This window comes from Gadus macrocephalus, chromosome 11 (genome assembly GCF_031168955.1).
Source record: "Gadus macrocephalus chromosome 11, ASM3116895v1".
NCBI lineage: Eukaryota > Metazoa > Chordata > Actinopteri > Gadiformes > Gadidae > Gadus > Gadus macrocephalus.
Genome location: NC_082392.1, coordinates 15,413,592 through 15,435,786, shown reverse-complemented (window position 1 = coordinate 15,435,786; position 22,195 = coordinate 15,413,592). Strand labels below are relative to the sequence as shown.

The following is a 22,195-nucleotide window of genomic DNA, read 5'->3' as shown; positions in this document are numbered from 1 at the left end:
CGACACATGCGTCAGTATAGAAAGTCAATTGCGCCGGATGCAAGATAGGGCCCAATGTATGTTTCTGAATTATATCCTGGCACTCTGAAATAGGAGCATTGTTAGAAGTATTCAACGTAGGGGGGTCAATGGCGATGGTCCCCTGGAAGATTGTTTTGTATTGTTGTGTAAAAGCATCATTTAAAAATTTTGTGTTGTGGTTAAAGAACATTTAAGTTTTAGATAGGAGTTTCAAATCATAATTAGATTATGCTGTTTAGAATGTATTATTATCATTATTCAACATTTTATAAGTAGCCTTCTTGCGTGGTTTTTATTTTTCATGTTTTACAGGACAAAGTTTGAGAAACATTAATATATTATAGAATGATACTACCCCTGAAGATGAGTTGTCAACTCGTGTTCCGTTTATTGGCATGATTAGTAATTTATAATTTTTTATAAATTGTAGACAGAAAAATATGATACATATTTTAATTTAAATAACATCGATAACCACATAGCTGGCTACGGCCATGAACTGATTTTTAAAAAGCGCTTTGTAGCCTGTGGCAACTCAAAGTGTTTTGAAGTTTGTGCCTCACATTCACCCATTCATACACACATTGACACACAGACGGCGCGGTCAAGCATGCAAGGCAACAGCCAGCTCGTCGTGAGCAGTTATCACGAGGTGTCTTGCTCAGGGGCACCTCGACACTGAGCTAGGAGGAGCCGGAGATCGAACCAGCAGCCTTACTTTTGATTCGATTATTATTTGCATTATAATTCAATGATGACGGTCCCCTTCTGGTAGGTGTGGCGGCGATCCCAGGGGCCTTCACAGAGCAGATCATCATGGACATGGCTTCCTTCAACCAACGGCCCATCATCTTCGCCCTCAGTAACCCCACCAGTAAAGCGGAGTGCACGGCTGAGCAGTGTTACACCCTCACAGAGGTAGAGACCATGCTAGGCTGGCCTCACTGCCCTACACGCACACAGACACGCACACACAACCACACACACACACGTACGTCATGTACCGGTGTTTGTCAGTAGGCACCCTGTTTTCTTGTGGTTATACTTTCATATTCCCCCCCACAACCAACTTTCATTCACAGTTCCTAAAACACAGGTAGAATGAAGGGAAGTTATTAGAGTTTTGCAGATTGAATAATTGGCCAGCGTGACCTGACTTGGAGCACAGTTGTACCTGGTTACAAATCAGCATTGATAACAAGCAGGTGATTTGCAGGTGATTTGCAGGCGGGTGGGTTAAAGTCAGCTTCTTACCTGTTTGAGCAATTCATTAAAATATATATATTAATATTGTGTTCACTTGAGCTCATAGTAGACAATCAAACCATTTTATACCAGTGCCATTATTAAAAAAAATGATATTGTGCTATTAGGGTCGGGGCATCTTCGCCAGTGGCAGTCCGTTTGACCCCGTGACCCTGGAGGACGGCAGGAAGTTCTTCCCCGGCCAGGGAAACAACGCCTACGTGTTCCCAGGGGTGGGGCTGGGCGTCACCGCTGGTCTCCTCCGCCACATCCCCGACGAAGTGTTCCTCATCACCGCAGAGGTCACCTGATTGGGTTCATTCCACATCTTACTATATATATATATATATATATATATATATATATATATATAAATATATGACCCATGAGTATGAGTTGGTATTCAAGAGTAACTCTCTTTGCAAAGTTGGGATTTGTTTCCCCTCCAATGTCAATATTTTTGCCATAATATAATTTGCCAAAGGGCAACAGTACCTTCTTCCTCGATTGCTTTTGTCTCCAAGAAAGTAATAGAAATGCCTTTTACGAATTTATCTCAAGGTTCTTGCTGGTGCTTATACACACACACACGCACGCACGCACGCACGCGCACACACACACACACAGTACTTCCTCACCAATAGTTGTGGAGTTATGAGACCCAGAGTGCCACAGAGACCCTGTCAAAGATAGAGGGATTCTGCCCTTAGATATTTCTCCTATCAGACTGCTCATTCTCCAGCTCCCTTCGCTTCTCTGGCCTCTAGCAGAATCCCATCATCAATGTATGCATTCCTGAAGGAAAGGTAACCTTCATACATCTGTCAACAACACCATGTATTGAAACATTCCCCAACAACACCATGTAGTGAAAAACATTCACCAACAGCACCATGTAGTGAAAAACATTCACCAACAGCACCATGTACTGAAAACATTCACCAACAACACCATGTAATGAAAACATTCACTAATAATAGTGAATAAAAAATAAAAGCAAGACGTTTCACCCTGCGTGGCCCAGCAGATGTGAGGATGCCAATGCCAGTAACCTAACTTTCGAAGACAACTGGGCCCAGTTTCCCAAAAGCATCGTAACAGCCTAAGTGGATCGTGAAGTGCGTCGTACGAGCATCGTACAGTTTTCACACCGTTTCCCGAAAGCATCGTTGGTAACGAACGTCGAGAAAACGCTCGTAGCTAACGAGGACTCCAGGGGTCCAGGGGTACTCGTAGGATGATAAGAGCATCACTAGCCTACTATAGCCTCAGTGGCGTCACCAGCGGACATTCTGTGTATTGGATGTGTTTTATTCAGACACATCCAATACCACGCAACCAAAAACAGTGGTTTCCGCTGATATATTACTCATAGACTACTGTTAGATTTAAACAGCAAAGATAGAGACATTTCTATGTCAACAACAACATAATTGATTGCAGCAATTAAAAATTCCAAAAATACGTGCGCAGCCAAAATATACCGATCAAACGCCACGTCACAAGGCATATAATAAAATCTAATGATTCCATTGCTCTTCCTCTGATTTAATTCAACCATCGTGGTTAAAATGTCCTCATATTGATCAATGACAGAAGACATAGGCTACTGTAGACATGAATCATGCTGAGACCAGTGGGTGTTGGAGAATTTCTGCAGGCGTTTTTTGTTGCGATTGTTTGAATTAAAGGGGTAGTTCGGAATTTTGGACATAGGGCCTGATTCCCAAGTGAGCATTGGTATTCTATATCACTGGAGACAGTTTAACACATTTCATACAGTCCTTCTAGTTGCAGAGTTCGCTCGTGCTAGGCTAGCGCACGTCAACGGGCAATGCTAGCCTGCTATTAAAACAGTCTTACCCACTCCACAGTACACCCGAGGTAAATCAATTATAACGACAGACTATAAATCTAAATGTCTGTTTATAGAATAATGTAAGAAATAAAACCAACCTTGCATTGCATTGCATTTTGAGGGAATTGCGGGGTCTCAGCAGCAGTGTAAATATTCCTGTACGTAGGCTACGGCGGCGGCGGACTGATACCTAGGTTACCTGCCGCTGTCATTGCTACAAACGCAGAGTAGGCTACAGTGAACGAAGGAATTCTATAAGCGTATTCAATTAACAAGATACGCCCACGTTTGGAGGAGTTAGCGATGCATCTGCTTTTGAAGACGATTATGAGGAATTTGTTGTATCCAACGAACCGTACATGTTCGAGCCGGTGTTTTGATGTCCAAGCCAGCAGCAACAAGCCACAGTTGAGTCCTTTCTGGATCTCGCACTGGAAATTGGTGGAAACTTTGTGGTGCCCATCTGTACCGTTTATTTCTACAATTTCTAAAAGCACACTGAACCATCATGTTGCCTAGTTGTTCAATTGCGCTTCTGTCCCACGCTTACGTTCTTCTGTCGTGATTCGGTTACAAACCTAACCAGCGCATAGTAGAATTCCGCTTCTGCTGAGAAAGTAGTCCCTCGATGATTCATGCGATGCAAGGTTAGTTTTATTTCTAATTTATAGTCTGGCGTTATAATTGATTTACCTCGGGTGTACTGTGGAGTTGGTAAGACTGTTTTTAATAGCAGGCTAGCATTGCCCGTTGCCGTGCGCTAGCCTAGCACGAGCGAACTCTGCAACTAGAAGGACTGAATGAAATGTGTTGAAAACTGTCTCCAGTGATATAGAATACCAATGCTCACTTGGGAATCAGGCCCTATGTCCAAAATTCCGAACTACCCCTTTAAGCACTGTAGGCGCTTCGGTGAGGCTGTGATGGAGTTCACTATTTATTAGACCGTGTCTAGACAGTAACGAACATCCCTGACCATAGTTAATCGCGTTTGTAGTCTCCACTCATGTGAACTAGTCTACACTCTACACTCATGTGAACTCATTATTGCATGCGGGTGTCTTCATTCATAAAAAAATTAAACGTTCGGGAGTATGCAATAGGCTAATGCAAATTATTTGAAAGAGGTCTAGACTCCGCAAGCAGCCCCGCCTTCTCCAGTGAACCAAGAAAGCCTGTGCCATGACAAACGGGGGATTTGACCCCCTCGGTTTTACACAGGAAACTTGAGATAAGAATGTGAAATCGCCAGGCGTGCCAAGCTGCGACCGAACCGGCTTGGCAGTGTAAAAAGACCTATAGCCTACATCATCCTGCCCAACAATATAGGCAGGATCTAGACCAAGCTCTCCTAATCGGGTCACCATAGCCGTGTGTCAAAGCCTCTGCGTTTGAATGATAATGAATGAATGAAACGTTGCATTTTTAATGTCTACAAATATTCTAGACTAGAGCGTGCGCGCCAATCAATGAAACCTTATGCAGAATCTCTTTGCTGCGCAAAGCATGTTTCAGAAACCAGCACATTAAGATAAATGTAGTTGTCACACAAGCTATTTTAGATTTTTGGAATATGGAATTATTTCAGGGGGGGAAAATACCGTGAACATTTTTTGGATTTACATATGTCGGCATAGGCCTAATCAATTGTGTTTTAATATCTTTTGCAATCATATTATTGCAGTCTAATCTTTTCGTAGGCTTCTCTGCTGTTGGCCTTGATGGTGAGATATTAACCCTTTTTAGCCCCATTTTCCTGCGACAATCCTGCGTCTCCCCCTCCTACGTTTAGCACCGTGTCAGTGGACAGTTACAATCCTACGAACGTCGTGAGTGCAGTGAACGCGCGTTCATGTTAAGAGGAGTTTCGGGAAACACTCCGAAGAAATTCATGAAGGTTCGCAAGATCCATCGTGAGAATGATCGTACGAACGAAGATCCATCGTTATCGGGAAACGAGGGCCGATTTCGGGATATTTTTTGTTGTTTCATATTTTGATGGAGAGTTCTTATTTTTGCCATTTTGTCAAATGCTAGTAAGTTATGATAAACCGGGTTGTTTTAGTTCACTGAACGCTGGCCAGCACATTAGTTCAGAGCGTTGATGAGAGACTAACCCTGCTGTTATCGAATAAATGTTCACCCCTCACCAATAGAATTTTCACTGGCCGCGATATTATATATTATTAACTATTAGATATTTGGGTTTTAGCTTTGCCTATGAAAAAAGTGAAGTACGTCAACAATAAGCCAGGAGTATATATTCCGTAAGGATTTGATTATCCATGACAGATTTTATTCTTCAAAAGCTGTGCTCACTTCTGAACAAGTAATGCTGAAGATTATTTTCATTTAATTTTTTATTTTAAGGAATCACACCTAAAAATAGTAGGTTATTTTCATAAACCCGTTGCTTACCCAGCCAATCATATGATCTGTTAATGAAGTGTTTCTCTTTGTTCTGAATTTGCAAGGCCTTATATATTCTTTGTTTATTGCCGTTGATCCCCTAAATGAGACAGGGATTGACACTCGACACTGTATTGCAATGCGAGAGATGGGAAGAGATTACGAGAGATTGCGAGAGTAAGCGAGAGAGCTTTTGCATCGGGAAGATGAGGTTATCAGACTGCCCTTCTGTAGAGAGCAGAATAAAGGAGGAGTAAGAATGGGGAGCCTTTGGAGAGTGCCTGCGCAATAAGTCATACTGTGAGATTGCATGTGGTCAGGATCAATCTTAGACTGTGGAGATTTTCTGTGAGGCGTGGCATGGGCTGCATTAAGAATGATTAGAGCCTTATTCCTCCTGACCTGTCAGCATGTCCACCTTTAGCTATTTGTATCGCTCTATCAACCCACTCTACAGGTCATTGTTTCACTCTGGGGATATCCCTCTATGTGTAGCTATACAGTGTTTTCGTAGTATGTGTATTTCCTAAAATGGTGTCCTCTGTATAACAGACCATCGCTGAGCTGGTGACTGAGAAGGACCTGGCCGAAGGAAGACTCTACCCTCCGCTCAACTCCATCAGGGATGTCTCCCTCAAACTGGCTGTTAAGGTGAGCTCACCCTCCTCCCTGAATCCCTAAAGGTTCCTCAGTATCCCTAAGGGCTAAAATCAGTGGCAGGTAGCATTAAAAATCAGTGAAGACAGGAAATGTCCATCACACACACACACACACACACACACACACACACACACACACACACACACACACACACACACACACACACCATTAGGGCATTTAGCAGACGCTTTTATCCAAAGCGACTTACATCGGTTAATACACACATTGACACACCGACGGCAGAGTCAACCATGAAAGGCGACCGCCACACACAGTGGACAGAGAAGGTGGATTTGCATTTGTAAAGGTGGAGCACTCAAACCTATGACACTGAAGATCTATCAATTAACGTACACATTTCTCGGCTCATTAAAGCAGTAGTCAAGTTGCGGGAACCAGCCAGAGTGAGCTATCTTATGAAAATCCCAGCCCTCCCTTGAGTCCTAATTCAAAGCCACTCCCCCTAAAACTGCTCACTAGTGCGCCAGCTTCATCAATAGGTCTGTCCAGCCCTGTGGAAGACCGTGTTCATGGGCATGGGCACAGTGCCACGCAGGTAGCCCGGTACGTAGGTAGATAGACAGGTAGGCCCTCGAATAATGTCAATTGATCGCTGCCCCCCACCCCCGCCTGCCTGTAGATCTTGGAGCAGGGGTATGCCAACGGCACGGCGACGCTGCGCCCCGAGCCGGCCGACAAGGAGGCGTTCGTCCGCTCGTTGGTCTACGGCACCGACTACCACGAGTTCTCGGTGGACGCCTACCGCTGGCCCGAGCCCGCCATGGCCTTCCAGAGCTGCAAGCTGTGAACCTGACCCCCAGATTCACAGCGGAGTGGGGGAGACAAGAGGGAGGGAGGGGGGGACGCAGAGAAGAGAAGAGAAGAGTGAGGGTGGGAGTGGAAGAGGAGGCAGATGACTGTGTCATTTAATACAACTGTGCAATATGATCGCAATGCTGGAGTTTTCTTGTCTAGCTTTGTGTTTTTGAGGATCATTTTAGTGGCCGCTTATATAATGTTGTTTGGAGGATTATAGGGGTGATGATACATTTGGTATGGTTATAAAAGGTAAAAAAAAAAATATCCATGATTACCAGCAGTGATTCGTTTAATGCTTTTTCATTTTGCTGCGTTGTAACGTTATTCTCTGCGGCCCCAGTACACAGGTATGCTGGAATGGTATCATTGAATCGAATGGTGAAACTTGGGCAATATATATCCAAAAGACAGCTTCTCTCGGGGGCTGTGATGTACTTGAAATGCATGATATTACATATTATTTCTGAAATTGCATCGGTAGAATCTTAATATTGACAGGGCACATTCATTCATAATGTCAAGAAACCTTTTTTGAACTGCCAACTATAAAATCTTTTAATATAGTGAAATAAACATTAAAAAATATTTTTCTGCTTCATCACCGTGTGGTTTTTCATCTGTCCCACATGACAGCTAGCGTGGAAAGGCTTGTTCTTTAACTAAAGTTTATTTGTGTGTAATTGGTTTTCTTTGTCCCATACTTTTGGTTGGGTTCCTTTAATCGGCTGGTTAGCTAGCTAGTTTGTGTTTCCTATCACTTTGATGATGCTATAAGACCTAACCAGCACATCGTCAGTCATTGACTACAGCACGAGATAATGAGTTTGGTGCAATGACATTAAAATCATATTTCGTTGCAAAATCTTTCTACATCTATGGCAAAAATGTGCACACTTGAAGATTCTTCAATCCACAAGTCCCTTCAATCAGTTCATATTGATTATAAATCCATACCCGGTCGTCTCCTCTCTTACCTGTGTGTGTTTACCTCAAGGTCAGGGAAGGGTTTGGGGACAAACTCAAATCCTCTTTAATTGCTTCCTTATTTCCACCTTTCTATATGTTTAGGCATAGCACTTTGTGGGCTGCTTAATGTTTGCTTTGAATCATGGTATTGCTTCTATCGTGGCCAAGGCTCCACTGAGAATAGGTTTATTAATAAAAGATGGGGACAGAAGAGTCCCCATCTTTGAGTTTAAAATTATTTTTGAATTGAACACTTTGAATTGAGTTGGATGAGACCAAACTGTGCCAAATCTGAGAACATTATCATTCATGTGTCTCTTTTTGATAAAACAATGGCTTGTTCTGAAGGTGTATCACATAAAGTTCTGCACAATTGATGTCTTTACAGCTCCTTAGAAAAGTAATCTCTATCCCCTTTTAATCGAACCGAGGAATTAGAAATGAATTGATCGTTTATTGTTCGGCCATTCTGGTACTCAAGCCATTGAGATGCTTATCTCAGGATAGAGTCTGATCTGACCCCATAAGAAATGGATTGGAGTGTGATGTGGTTGATGGTGATGGCTGGTTTAACCTGTGCACTCTGATTACTTAATGTGCAACAGATGTGCAACCTCACCCAGCCCAGAGTCCAACCAGACTCGTCCAGGTGAGGCTGATAAAACCAGCCATCGGGAATGCCCCTGTATGGTAATTGTAAAAATGATGGTAAAAGTCGTTTCTATCATTCCTGTCCACTCCAAAGATAGATATCAGAATCATTTTACGCCAGTGGTTCAAGCTTTTTACTTCTGACTTGGTGGGATATTCTCAGTTTATAAAAAATCTACACCCAACAATTTTTACATAAATCCTGGACATTAACACACGGTTACTGGTGATGTTCTTCTTGTAATTTCTCTATCAGGCTACATACATTTCCGGTTGGAGCACGATAAAGCGTTATGAGGTGCCCTCTATGCCACTGACACATGACAGTGACCCAAAAGATGCCCTTTTCAGTAAATACATGTAGTGCAGTGCCTTAAAGTGTGTACCTACATCATGCGAGCCCTTCCAATGGAGAGAAAAAGATTCCAATATAGTAAAGGAGCAGCAGTGCACTAAAGTCCCCGTCCCGTCCCGTCCCCGTGGGTGGGGTAAGAATAACCGATTTTTACTCATGTTGTCCTCAATGAAAACATTTACTTTTATTTCAGGATGTCCTGTGTCAATCAAAATGATAACAATGCATATAGTAAGTAAGTAAGTAAGTAAGTAAGTAAGTAAGTAAGTAGGTAAGTAGGTAAGTAGGCCTAACATATCTTTATAAGGCATTTAAACATCTAAATAAAGTTATCAAAGGCCGTACATGGTGCAAAAAGGCATATAAAAGAACCCAGATACTTTTACATATACCTACAGTATAGACAGGTCATTAAAGGGGAAGAAGAGGTGTGTTTTGAGCCTAGATTTAAAACTGGTGACGGAAAGAGCGTCTCTGATGGAAGGCGGCAGTTTCTTCCAAAGGCCATATGACATAGGTCTGGGTAAATATGACTTCTCAAAAAAACAGTGGTGTTGTGGCTCAACTTGCCCCAGTTTAGGGGTAAATTGAGCAATCTGGGGGTACATTTAACAATTTCCTTTTTGAAGTTGAATGCATTTTCCTTTTCCATATAATCTTATATAGAAGTATATTTTTTAAAGTAACCTTAAGCAATATAAAACCCGTCTCTTTCTTGGCATGATAGCTTCTACAATGTTTAAAATAGAAAAAAACTAATCAGTTGTGTAATACTACATTGTAATATAATTTATACTTTAGAGACTTAACTAAACTTCAGTGCATCATGGTTGTAAGTTGAACGACTAACTCAATTTACCCCACAGCATGTCGCTCACTTTGCCCCACAGCCAATATTTTGGAAAAACTGAAATTAAAATATTATTAAAATAAATTTGCTTTGACACAGCAGTCATTATACCTGATATGTTAAACACTTACTTTGACAAGCAAAAAACCATTAATTGTAAAAAAAAAACACAATATACTTGCAACTTCCAACCCCCATCCTCTCAATTATTATAATACTATTTGGCGTATGGCATGATGCCAAATAGTCTACTGATTCCGCGTAAGCTTGGTTGATATCAAGCTAAGCGGTCCAAGCGTGTCTTTTTCTGGTGCGTAATAAACCTTGGAGTCGCCAGTGACGTGCGCGTCATTGCTGCAGGTGCGCCGGTGAGCGGAATATGTTAACAGTCACGGTACAGAAACTCGATTTGAAGATGGATATTGTCATACACAATATTTTACAAATAGTTGTGTTATGATTGATGCGTTTAAACACTAACTTCGTGCCACAATGAACGATACGATAAGCACCTTTTCGAACCGCTCTTCTCAGCACCACAATCAGTCTTGGAGCCAAAACATTTCGAAATCGTTCAATTTCGTCTATTTTACGGAGACCACCATCCTACCCGCTTTGATCGGATTCCTGTGTACTACTGGGCTTATTGGCAACGTGCTCGTCTTAGTGACCATTCTTAGGTAAGTTCCCAAGTTTTTGATTTTATATGAATGTCGTTTTTATATTTACTTTGGGATATAAGGGATCATCAAACGAGCAAATTAACAACATAACATCAAATCTTCACATGGCATAAGACAGTCTAGTGCTTTTCTTTTATTAAGTGTGAAATATGTAATGGAATGTGATGGAATAATCATTAATTTCTGCGTGTCATGTGTCGGCAAAGCTTCACGCATGCAAGGATTTTTTAATAAAAATGCAATCATAAGCAGCCTTATTCATAAAGATATATGATACATGGATATATTTGCTGCGTTTGTGTGTGTGTGTGTGTGTGTGTGTGTGTGTGTGTGTGTGTGTGTGTGTGTGTGTGTGTGTGTGTGTGTGTGTGTGTGTGTGTGTGTGTGTGTGTGTATACATACACATACATAGCTAACACACATAAACATATAGCCCGACAGCTACGCCTACACTACAGATACACTACATGCAGCTACACGTATACTACACACAGCACAATGTAGCATGGTTATTAAAGCTTTTTTTTTTCTTGCTTTTTTTACAATTACTGTCAATATCATACTGAGATGTTAAGCCTCCTTCTATAAAATCATGGACATTTCATATGTTTCTAATGCTTGGCTCTATTGTGAGTACATGTTGGAGAGAAATTACACTTATTCACACTCATTATTATTAAGTAGTAGGCATAGCTTTCTCACTCTGCAGTTAGATAAGAGATGGCTGTCCACACAATGTTTCTGGTTGGCTGCCTCATCCGGGGGCCCTAACCTATACACACTCGGTATTCACATATTGGAGACAGTGTACGGTGATCAAAGGAGAATGTTACAGCAACTTTAAAGGCTAGAGGCTAGAGGATTTCACACTTCACGGTGCAAAGCTACACCATTAATTAATGCCAGCCGAGGCCGTCATCAGGATGACTGACTTAGGTTCAGGGGCCTATCATATACGTTATCACTTTCAAAATGAGGCTTATGGCAAATAGTGGGAAACAAACTGCTCTGTGTTGATCTTCTCACATGTCAGCACTTTGAGTCACAGTCACAGACTTCTGTGAGGCTGGAGTCCAATGGGAATAACGACAAAGATAATGTAAGACACCTGTTGTGTGTCTTTCGACACACAACAGGAAGCACACATCGTGTTTATCAGTTTAACTATGAAAGCACAAAAGGCAAACAATACATCAGCTTGCCTCACCTTGCCAGAGCAATTAGCAAATGTAGATTAGTCTGGAACCTCTCAGGTAATTGCTAATCCTCAAGGGGTGTAATCAATGTGCACGGACAAAAATGCGCCTGGACGTGATTGAATGGACCAAATACCAATCAAGGCAACGGAACGCATGACACTTCAGAAGCAGCCATCGTGGTTGTTTATGAAAATGCCTCAATGGCGCTCATAAGGCTCTCCTCTAGTAGCAATCAAACCTACCCCCTTTTTAATTAACCGGTTGTGATTAGCCCGACCCACGCAAGGTCTGCTAGAAATCATCTGTTCAATGCAGAATAAACCTACTAGATTGCTGTTGTAAAATAGGATGCAAATCATCTGGGTAGAACGCTGTCTTCCTTCACACAGGCTTCACTGCCACCTGTGATTTGATTGGATAGCTGCATTGGCTACTTGTTAAAATTCCTGTCATTCCGAGTCATAATGTAATTAATGTCCTCAAAAACAGCACTTTTGACAGAGCTTCTGCAGCCGTCCTGTTGATTTTTCTAACCGTTGTCTCTACGAATTGGGCTTGTGGTGCATCACTCAGACTTGGTGCCACAGGCTCTTGAAGACCACACATTTAAGGTGGTACATCACAGTTGTAATGCTTAAAGAGGTGGATCAAACATTGGAAACATCAGCTATTAATGCCCCCCCACACAGACATCTCTTCACTTGCTGCGTCTTCTGAATGGCAGTAAGTGGTTAGTGTAGAAAAGTTGTTGTAGAAACTGCTGCCTATTAACCCCTGCCTGGGCCTTTTAATTATAGAATCCAAAGAAATCATCATAATGAGCTTTGGATTAATAGCATCTACTAAGTAGATGCTTACAAACTGACAGAACGAGGAATTTCTATCTTAAATCAGGGGTAGTTCGGAATTTTGGACATTCAATTCAATTCAATTTTATTTGTATAGCCCTTAATCACCATTACAGTCTCAAAGGGCTTAACAGGCCAAATATTTGTAGGGCCTGATTCCCAAGTGAGCATTGGTATTCTATATCACTGGAGACAGTTTAACACATTTCATACAGTCCTTCTAGTTGCAGAGTTCGCTCGTGCTAGGCTAGCGCAAGTCAACGGGCAATGCTAGCCTGTTATTAAAAACAGTCTTACCCACTCCACAGTACACCCGAGGTAAATCAATTATAACGCCAGACTATAGATTTAAATGTCTGTGTTGATAGAATAATGTTAGAAATAAAACTAACCTTGCATCGCATGAATCATCGAGGGACTACTCTCTCAGCAGAAGCGGAATTTTACTATGCGCTGGTTAGGTTTGTAACCGAATCACGACAGAAGAACGTAAACAGAGAAGCGTGGGACAGAAGCGCAATTGAACGACTAGGCAACATGATGGTTCAGTGTGCTTTTAGAAATTGTAGAAATAAACGGTACAGATGGGCACCACAAAGTTTCCACCAATTTCCAGTGCGAGATCCAGAAAGGACTCAACTGTGGCTTGTTGCTGCTGGCTTGGACATCAAAACACCGGCTCGTACATGTACGGTTCGTTGGATACAACAAATTCCTCATAATCGTCTTCAAAAGCAGATGCATCGCTAACTCCTCCAAACGTGGGCATATCTTGTTAATTGAATACGCTTATAGAATTCCTTCGTTCACTGTACTCTGCGTTTGTAGCAATGACAGCGGCAGGTAACCTAGGTATCAGTCCACCGCTGCCGTAGCCTACGTACAGGAATATAAACACTGCTGCTGAGACCCCGCAATTCCCTCAAAATGCAATGCAATGCAAGGTTGGTTTTATTTCTAACATTATTCTATAAACAGACATTTAGATTTATAGTCTGTCGTTATAATTGATTTACCTCGGGTGTACTGTGGAGTGGGTAAGACTGTTTTTAATAGCAGGCTAGCATTGCCCGTTGACTTGCGCTAGCCTAGCACGAGCGAACTCTGCAAAGAAGGACTGTATGAAATGTGTTGAAAACTGTCTCCAGTGATATAGAATACCAATGCTCACTTGGGAATCAGGCCCTATGTCCAAAATTCCGAACTACCCCTTTAAGGCTGTTTTGTTTGATATTTTCTACATTCATACATACACCACATTTTGGTGGTCTCTTGAAGGGCTTGAATTCTCAATGCTTAAATGCTGCGGTGACTAAATAAGCTGTGGTCTCAGGGATAAGTCATCCAGGGTTTAATCACTTACCTTAGCTCAAGGTAAGTTACCACACTGTCTCAACCTTCTCCACAGCAAACAGAAAAACAAATAACATCATAGAAACATATTCAGAAATGATACAAATGGTGAAACCAGAGAGCCATGGTAGGCTATAGGCTTTTCTCCTTGTGTATCTGTAAATCGAGGCCCATCCTCTGGAATAGTAAACAGGCAGCATGGCCATTAGGCTCCTCGTGAAAGGATTCCTGACCTCCGAAAGAGCTGGGCAGAGGATAGACTGGAGAGCAAAGAAAGTGTTTGCCTGTTTTTGATCCTATACCTGGGGAGTTGGTGCCCCAAATGTCTTCCATGATATATTTAATAGGCCTACCTTCCAGCTCAGACAGCATACATACAAGGATATAATCTGCGGTCTTTCCAAGAGTTATTTAAATAGCTGACATCAAGACGTATATAAACATACTTTTTTGACATTTTCCGGTCAAGAAAACGTGTAGTGGCTACACCCCTCTATGTGATAGGTGACGGTTATTTAACGTATTTAAATCCTGCTGCTCAAACTTTAAAATCAAACAATGCATAATGTCACCATGAGTTTGTTGACTATTGTCACTTTTTTGACAACAGATTAAAGAAAAGTCAGAGTTTAGAGAGTTAAATTCAAACATGAATCATCCAAGGGGCATGGAACCGGCCAATGTTTTGTTGTGGTGGGCAGGGCAGTGAAGAAGACGGTGCCGGACGTGTACATCTGTAACCTGGCGGTGGCCGACGTGGTCCATGTGACCGTCATGCCCTTCCTCATCCACCAGTGGGCGCGCGGTGGCCATTGGGTCTTTGGCAGTACGCTGTGCCGCGTCATCACCTCCCTGGACAACTGCAACCAGGTGGCGTGTGCAGCGGTGATGACCGCTGTCAGTGTGGACAGGTGAGTCCTTTCAGGTGTCACTTCAGGTGCTGTGGATATGATTTAAGAGCTACCTTTCGTTTGAAATGCCGTAGCCATCTCATCTGTAAGCTTTTAATGTGAAAGAAATATAAAGAGAATGAAGAGAATATCTAGTACGGGTTGACGGCCCCTAACTCTGTAAAGAGCCTATTTCGATTTTGCAACACTTCCCAATAGCAGAGAAACTCTTTTCTGTTCTTTATCTTCAGAACTCACAAATCTTACCATGCAGAACCTTTAAAGGAAACTCCAGCGCCACATGGACTGCAAGGGAGTGTTTTGTTTTGGAGTCCTCCTTGATCCTCCAGGTGCAGATTGTGTATGTTTTAGGACGGGGATTCATTGTAGTCACTCATACGGACAATCATCTTTTATCTAATAAGATAAGATAAGATAGAACTTTAGAGCCCAAAGACTCTAAAGTTACTGGAGAGGGCGGGGGCTAATAAAAGGTTCAGGCTAACGCATTACCACCTGTATCTGCATTAACATGAACCTCCAAACTGACAGCTTACAAGACCATCAAATGGCTTACCTTGTGCGTGGGGGACCACAATATATGCTGCACCATGTGGAATAGAGTCAGACTCAGCCCACTCTGCTTGCCTGACATCGAGAAGCAGAAAGGTTACACAGATGCCCACAGGCCATTAAGTACTAAATGCAGGGCTGGGCACCTCAGACCTGCTAGTTCTCACAATGAAAACATGAGTACTACAGTGCACAATTGTAGGAATTAATTGTTCCTGTCACCCACACCCATTTTCTTCTAACCAGTGGCTGTCATACTCTACACCAGCACAAAGTCAGCCCTTGATGTTGGACAACCTTGATTTGGATATCTCACCAGTCTATGCGCAATCTTAACATACTTTTCTTTGTGTGATACCACATTTTGCCTTGACTCATTCTTGATAAGTGGAAAGGGCAATCCCTCCTCCAGCCATGTAAGATGCAAAGAAACTCTGAGCATAATCCATTTGAGATGTCAATTGTCCTCCATTCTCCTCACAGGCGGCCCTCACTCACCATCTGGCTGCCAATCTTGTTATAGCAAGCATACAAACTAACCATGGTTACCTGTGTTGAAAGAGCTGGGTGACATGTGCGGCAGCCAGCCACATGCATTTCCTTTGGGATTAGGAATTTGGCTTATGTCTCAATCTTATCGTGTTAAGGAACTGTTGTAATGTTGTAAATACTGTTGTTACACTGGTGCAGCAAATACTGGTGCTACAGTTACAGAGGTTAAAATTGACAACACAAAACCCCTAAACACACAAGTTCCTTGGAAACCTTTTTTAGTGGCCTGCTTTAGATTATAAGGTAAACTTTATAATAAAGAGGGTGTGTGTGTGCATGTCTCGGTAACAATCTGAGTTTATAGTACTTTAATTTGGTGTGAGCCACATAAAGAGGACTTTCGGTCAAACCCTGTAATAGACAACGAGTTACGTAAAATCTGCATCATGTTATGGTTTAGCACATTGCTAGTTATGGTTTACAAATGGTATAGGAAAGCTGACATCCTAAATTCTATCAAAAGTACATCTGAGCTCTGAAGTACATAGTCACATCAATTTATATAATTTATTTGTCAGACAAATCATCGGATTTAAGAATTTAGGAATAGTAGGCCTACTGACTGATTTTCATGATTTCAATAGAAATAAATTCTCTAAGAAGAATCCCTGTTCTAACTGGTTCCCCTTTAAGGTTTGCTTAACAAAGTCTTTGCTCACCATAACATCACTCCCTTTGTTGTGTCAGGCATATATTAAGCCTTAATCTTCCCTTGTGAGTCATTGTTATTCAATGTCTTATTTTTTTCTTCTCTGAGGTACTGTGCCGTTGTCCATCCGTTTCGCCTGCTGGCTTTGAGGACCAAATCCAGGACCATGGGTCTCAACCTGCTGGTGTGGGGGGTCTCCGTGCTGCTGGTGGTGCCGGTCTGGCTCCACTCCAAGGTCATCCGCTTCCCTGATGGCCTGGAGAGCTGCAGCATTAACCTGGTCTCCCCCAGCGCGGTCCTCTGGTGAGATCAGGGAGTCCTCTTCCCACACGTTCCCCTCTCCCAACATTTCACGTGTAATGGGGTGCTTTGATTGGGATTCGATATCGATCGTTGGGGTTACGATTCGATTCAAGAGTCGATTCTATATTCAAAATTATTCCCGATTCAAAGTAGATTCTCGATTCAGTACATAAGGGTGTTGATTCCCGGATCTTCTCCAGTCCACTCTGTGCTAGAGGTGCAAATTCTGGCATGAAAGCACTGAAAATTCGGTCTAAGTTACATGGGTCTCCTGGCTACGTATCCCCTGCATCCCAGTCCCTGTCCCCCCCGGATACTAAGCCTATGCGTGTGGGTGTGTGTGAGTGAGTTAAAGCAAGTGCTTGTCTCCCAGTGTACCTTGTTTTCTGACACCCCTGGGTGGTGCCTATAAGTGAAGGGCGTAGGAGAGATGAAGGCACATTAAATGATTGCAATTGGTGATGTTAGGTAATTAAACACTTGCACACTTGTCCCTCATAAGGGAGGGCCTAGGAGAGATGAAGGCACACTAAATGATTGCAATTAGTGATGTTAGGTAATTAAACACTTGCACACTTATGTCCCTCATAAGCATAGGAAAGCCAAGGATTATGTCTCTCCACTATCACCCAGCCAGTGTGCTGTTCAGAATCCTTACCTTATAAAATGCACGAGTCAGTGGGCAATCAACTTGAAATTGATTTTATCACAGCGCATTTCACACATCAATTTCTTTTAGCTATATGCTCAATTTGTTCATTGGGCAATGACAATATGGCAATGACTCTGTAGAGTTTATAATCTCTCTCTCTCTGTATCTCTGTCTCTCTTTATCACTGTCCATCTGTCTCTCTCTACTGCACAGGTACACTTTATATCAGACCATTACGTCGTTCTTTCTGCCTCTGCCCCTCATTCTGACCTGCTACATCCTCATCGTGGTTCACACCTGGAGGATGTACATGAAGAACAAGCAGGCCCAGCGGTGAGCCAGCCTCAGCTCTTTACAGGCGTGTATCCATGACATAATGAAAGCCCTAGCCTGTTGAAAGTGAGGCTGCTGCTGCCGCACCACCTTCATAGTGGGCATGGTCGACACATTGCTTCCTTTGAAAGTTGTAAGATGAAGCAATACACCCACATGCTAGCTAGATGAAGTGTTTATTACATCAAATGATTCATGTGGAATTTTTTGTGATTCAGGCCTGTTCATTCATGAATTCGCGTTTCAAATATGAATGTTAGCTTGTGGTCCTAGCAAGGTAATTGCTTGTTTTCATATGGAAGTAAATCTGTGCCATCGGATTTTGTAAATAAAAAGCCATTGAATTCTAAGCACTGAATATTTATGCATTGAAATAACATACCTGGAATTTTTGCCTCTGAATTTAACTATAATAATAATGCATAAAAATTCGACATGTCAAAGTCAGCTGCAAAATATATTTAATATTTAAGTTGAATTACATTACATTTTTTAACTTTGAAAAATAAAGGTGAAAATGTTTGGTTGAAAATGTAAAGTTATATTATGAGGCAAAATCCTACGTTTTTTCAATGCATAAATATTCAGTGCATAGAATTCAATGGCTTTTTATTTTTCAAATTCCAATGGCACAGATTTACTTCCATATATAATCGGGTAATCCTTTTTTCAAGCCAAAGTAATCCCCTGTTTCAGTACAAAACTAGAAACACTTTATTCCCACCTAGGAGATTGAATTGACCCATTGGGTCATTGGATCAGGGGCGTCACACTAACTCAAGCTCGGGCACGCTCTCTAAATAGCCGCGGACCCCATTAATTCACATAGAATCTTACCTGTTGTAACAACTTTACAAATGTTACAGCTACAGCAACAACTTGCCCCGCGCCCGGGCCATCCGCCTGACCAAGATGGTGCTGGTTCTGGTGGGGGTGTTCCTGCTGAGCGTGGGGCCCTACCACATCCTGCAGCTGGTCAACCTGACGGTGCGGAGGCCCTCGCTGGCCTACCACACCTGCTATTACCTGTCCGTGTGTCTGAGCTACGCCGCCAGCAGCATCAACCCCTTCATCTACATCCTGCTTAGCGGACACTTCAGGCGTCGGCTGACCGGGCCCCGCATCCCCGGCAGACGAAGCGCCGTCGAGAAAGAGCGCACGCCGCATGCCCACACACCGCACTCAAGCTACGCGTGAAAGCCAGCCCCACCTCCCCCTTTTGTTTGAGCTAGACCCCGCATGTCATTGTTTTGTTGCGTTCCCGACCTTTTAATTGACTTTCTTTTTAATTGAAGGGGCGGGGCAATATTGCTCATCCGTCATTCGCTCTCTTGCACAAGCAAGTCCCGTTTGCAGCAGATCAGTAACAGGGTGCATGCAATAGCACACGTTTAACCCTTAGAGGGCCATTTGAGTCGATAGGCCTATTTATATTGTATACTGTCACGGTCTGTCCGTCACGCCCCCTTCACCCTCGCAGCTGTGCTGCGTCAGGTGGTTAGTGGAGCCTTTAAATTGGCTGAACACTGTTCACCTGTTGCCAGATTGTCTTCGCTGTTAGGTTCATGCAAGTCTCTCCAGCTATTCGCCTATCTCCTTCCCGGTTTCCCGATCCTGCCTGTCCTCGACTACGTTCCCCGCCTCGTCCTTCTGGATCCTCGTTCGCCTGTCTCCTGTCCCGGCTTCCCGATCTTGCCTGTCCCCGACTACGTTCCCCGTCTCGTCCCTCTGGATCCTCGTTCGCCTGTCTTCTGCCCCGGTTTCCCGATCCTGCCTGCCCCCGATTATTCTCCGCCCCGTCCCCGTTGATTTGCTTGGCGAAGTAAAGATCGGAATTTCATTGTGTTTGCTTGTCTCTGAGTCGTGCTTTTGGGTTCTAATCTGCCAGTCTCCTCAGTGGAGCGCGACAGTAGGCCTATACTATGTTTTTAAACCTTTGTGCATTTCAGTCAAGTTTGGATCAGGATCCCTCTATAACAGTACTATGCAACCCACTGCATATATATATATATATATATATATATATATATTAATAAATAAATATAATTGAAAAAAATTATTACAAAAATACCTAAATATGGAGGTTAATTTGGCTTTATAACTTTAACAGATAGTAAAGACATAACGAATAGTCTACTTATTTTCGTATGTAAATAGTTTTTAGTTACAACTTTTCAAATGTGCTACTCGGTACCATGAAAGACTGATATTATGCTATCTGTTGAATGTATCATGGTGTTATGGGGCCCCCTAGAGTCAAATTGTAAACATTGCAAGAAATGCATTTCATGCGAAATGAAAAAGTGTTACAGCGCTTATAAATACGTGTATTATGAATCATTCTGAATTATTTATGATTCAATTTATCATTATTTATGATTCACCAAATTGATTTTGTTGATACTTAAACTTTTCTCCTGCAGATGAATGAAGCTGACCCAGAAAATCTCTGAAGAATAAAATATTCCAATCAACGGGTCAATCGCTTCATGGATTTTTTTTTTTCTCCTGGTAACCAAGCACCCGTCTAGACTGGCTGCTGGCCAGTGTTTCTCTGGTTAGCTGTGGCCGAACGGCTGGTTGACTCTGGCTGGTCGGATCTCATCTTCTCTCAAGGGCAGTGGCCCAGAGCAAATCATGTGATCAATATCAAGGCAGCCAGACCAGACATGTTGTGGAGCTATGCCTCAGGTCAGGAGTTCGGGACACCCCCCCCCCCAAAAAACACACACACACACACACACACACACACACACACACACACACACACACACACACACACTCAGTGATCAATATGTCTCAATGTCAACACGATGCAGCGGTGACATCGGGGCTTTCAGGTGTCCGTATATCAGGGGTTAATGCACATCCTGCAGCCAATCAGAATCGAACATTCCCCCAGACCATGGTAATATTTTTTCCCTTTGTGGGTAGTATAATTTCATTGTGATTATTTTTTCTGTTATTAGCTATTAACAGAGTACAGGGTAACAGTAAAATAGTATACATTGTTATTATGTTATTATTGTATTACTATATTATTTTATTTCATTTGTTTGGATCAATACTGCCGAATCTTTGTAACAACAACTAACTAACTAGAAAATGCATTTCCTGTAGAAATGCGGTAAGTAGGCCTACTGTAGTGCAATGTGAGGTTGAAAAAATGTAACAATAATATTTCCAATCGATTAATCATCTTTGCGCCAGTGTAACAAGACATAACTGTTTAAGCTTGACATTGTGTTTCTAAGTTAAATATTGACGTTTTTAGGCTCTGGAACAACAAAAGCTGTGATCCGCTCTAGCCGAAGCTAGAGCGTGTGAAGTTTGACGTCATCACGCTCTAGACTTAACAGGGGCCATATTCACAAAGGATCTTAGGGCTAAAAGTAGGTCCTAACTGGCGAATTTAGGAGTAACTCCTAAAAATAATGGGCGTGTCACTCTTAAATTTAGGACTCCTAACTTTTTTCACTAAGAGCAATTCACAAAGTATTTTAGGACTAAAAGTAGCACCTAAGTCTAGGAGAGCTTAAAAGTCCTCAAGAGGACTCCTAACTCAGTAAGACCTATTCACTAAGAATCTTAAAATGCCTGCGAGACGAAATGTTAGGGTATTCAACTTATTGTGGAGTTAATGCGCGATGCAATGACATCCCCGACTAACAGGAATAATCAGATTAGTCCCGAAATAAAATGTTATAAAGTTATAAAGTTATAAAAAAATATATATAACTTATAAAAAATATAAATAATTGCGCCATCAAAAGACGAGGACGTGTTCGTCAATAGGAAGAAAGTGCATTCCATCAACACGCAGGTTGTTTTTGATGCAAATTTTAACATAGCCTAACATAGCCTGGATCTTCAGCTACCCATGATTCGCGCATTTTAATGGTGAGCGGTCTGAGGCAGCTTTTTGAGATGTACCAGTTGGGTGTCACTTGCTGGGTGACAGTGACTATCCATGCAAGACGTGGCTCTAGACACCCTACCTCAATCCACAACCGGGAGCACAGTTAAATGTAAGTGATTACGCAGATTACGCTTAGTCCTATGCGTAAAACACATCGTATTGGCTCTTTGCGAGCACACAAACATACACGAAATGTTGCGGAGAGAGGAATTGGGCAGATGAAACGTCGGTTTCATGTCCTCCACGGCGAAATACGCCTCACCCCAGAGAGGGCAAGCACAGTATTCACTGTATGTGCCATTCTACACAACCTCTGCAAGCGGAGGAACATTCCACAGCCAGACGACGATGATGATGATGATGATGATGATGATGGCGATCAACATTACAAGGAATTTGGCCGTGTG

General features: G+C 42.4%; 2 protein-coding genes across 2 annotated transcripts in view; both read left to right on the top strand.

Annotated features, from left to right (window-relative positions):
- The window catches only part of me1 (malic enzyme 1, NADP(+)-dependent, cytosolic), a 66,008-nt gene extending 58,411 nt beyond the window's left edge, over window positions 1-7,597 (top strand). Inside the window, exons 11-14 of the mRNA XM_060064877.1 lie at window positions 797-939; window positions 1,395-1,568; window positions 6,086-6,184; window positions 6,834-7,597. Of these exons, the coding sequence (XP_059920860.1) occupies window positions 797-939; window positions 1,395-1,568; window positions 6,086-6,184; window positions 6,834-7,001 (584 nt within the window). The 3' untranslated portion in view covers window positions 7,002-7,597. The remainder of the gene's footprint in view (window positions 1-796; window positions 940-1,394; window positions 1,569-6,085; window positions 6,185-6,833) is intronic.
- Window positions 7,598-9,582: 1,985 nt separating this feature from the next.
- Window positions 9,583-19,305, top strand: mchr2a (melanin concentrating hormone receptor 2a). The gene is made up of 5 exons (XM_060065935.1): window positions 9,583-10,514; window positions 14,619-14,828; window positions 16,690-16,884; window positions 17,750-17,869; window positions 18,736-19,305. The coding sequence occupies exons 1-5, from the start codon at window positions 10,327-10,329 to the stop codon at window positions 19,064-19,066; spliced, it is 1,044 nt and encodes a 347-aa protein (XP_059921918.1). The 5' UTR covers window positions 9,583-10,326; the 3' UTR covers window positions 19,067-19,305.
- Window positions 19,306-22,195: the final 2,890 nt, after the last annotated feature.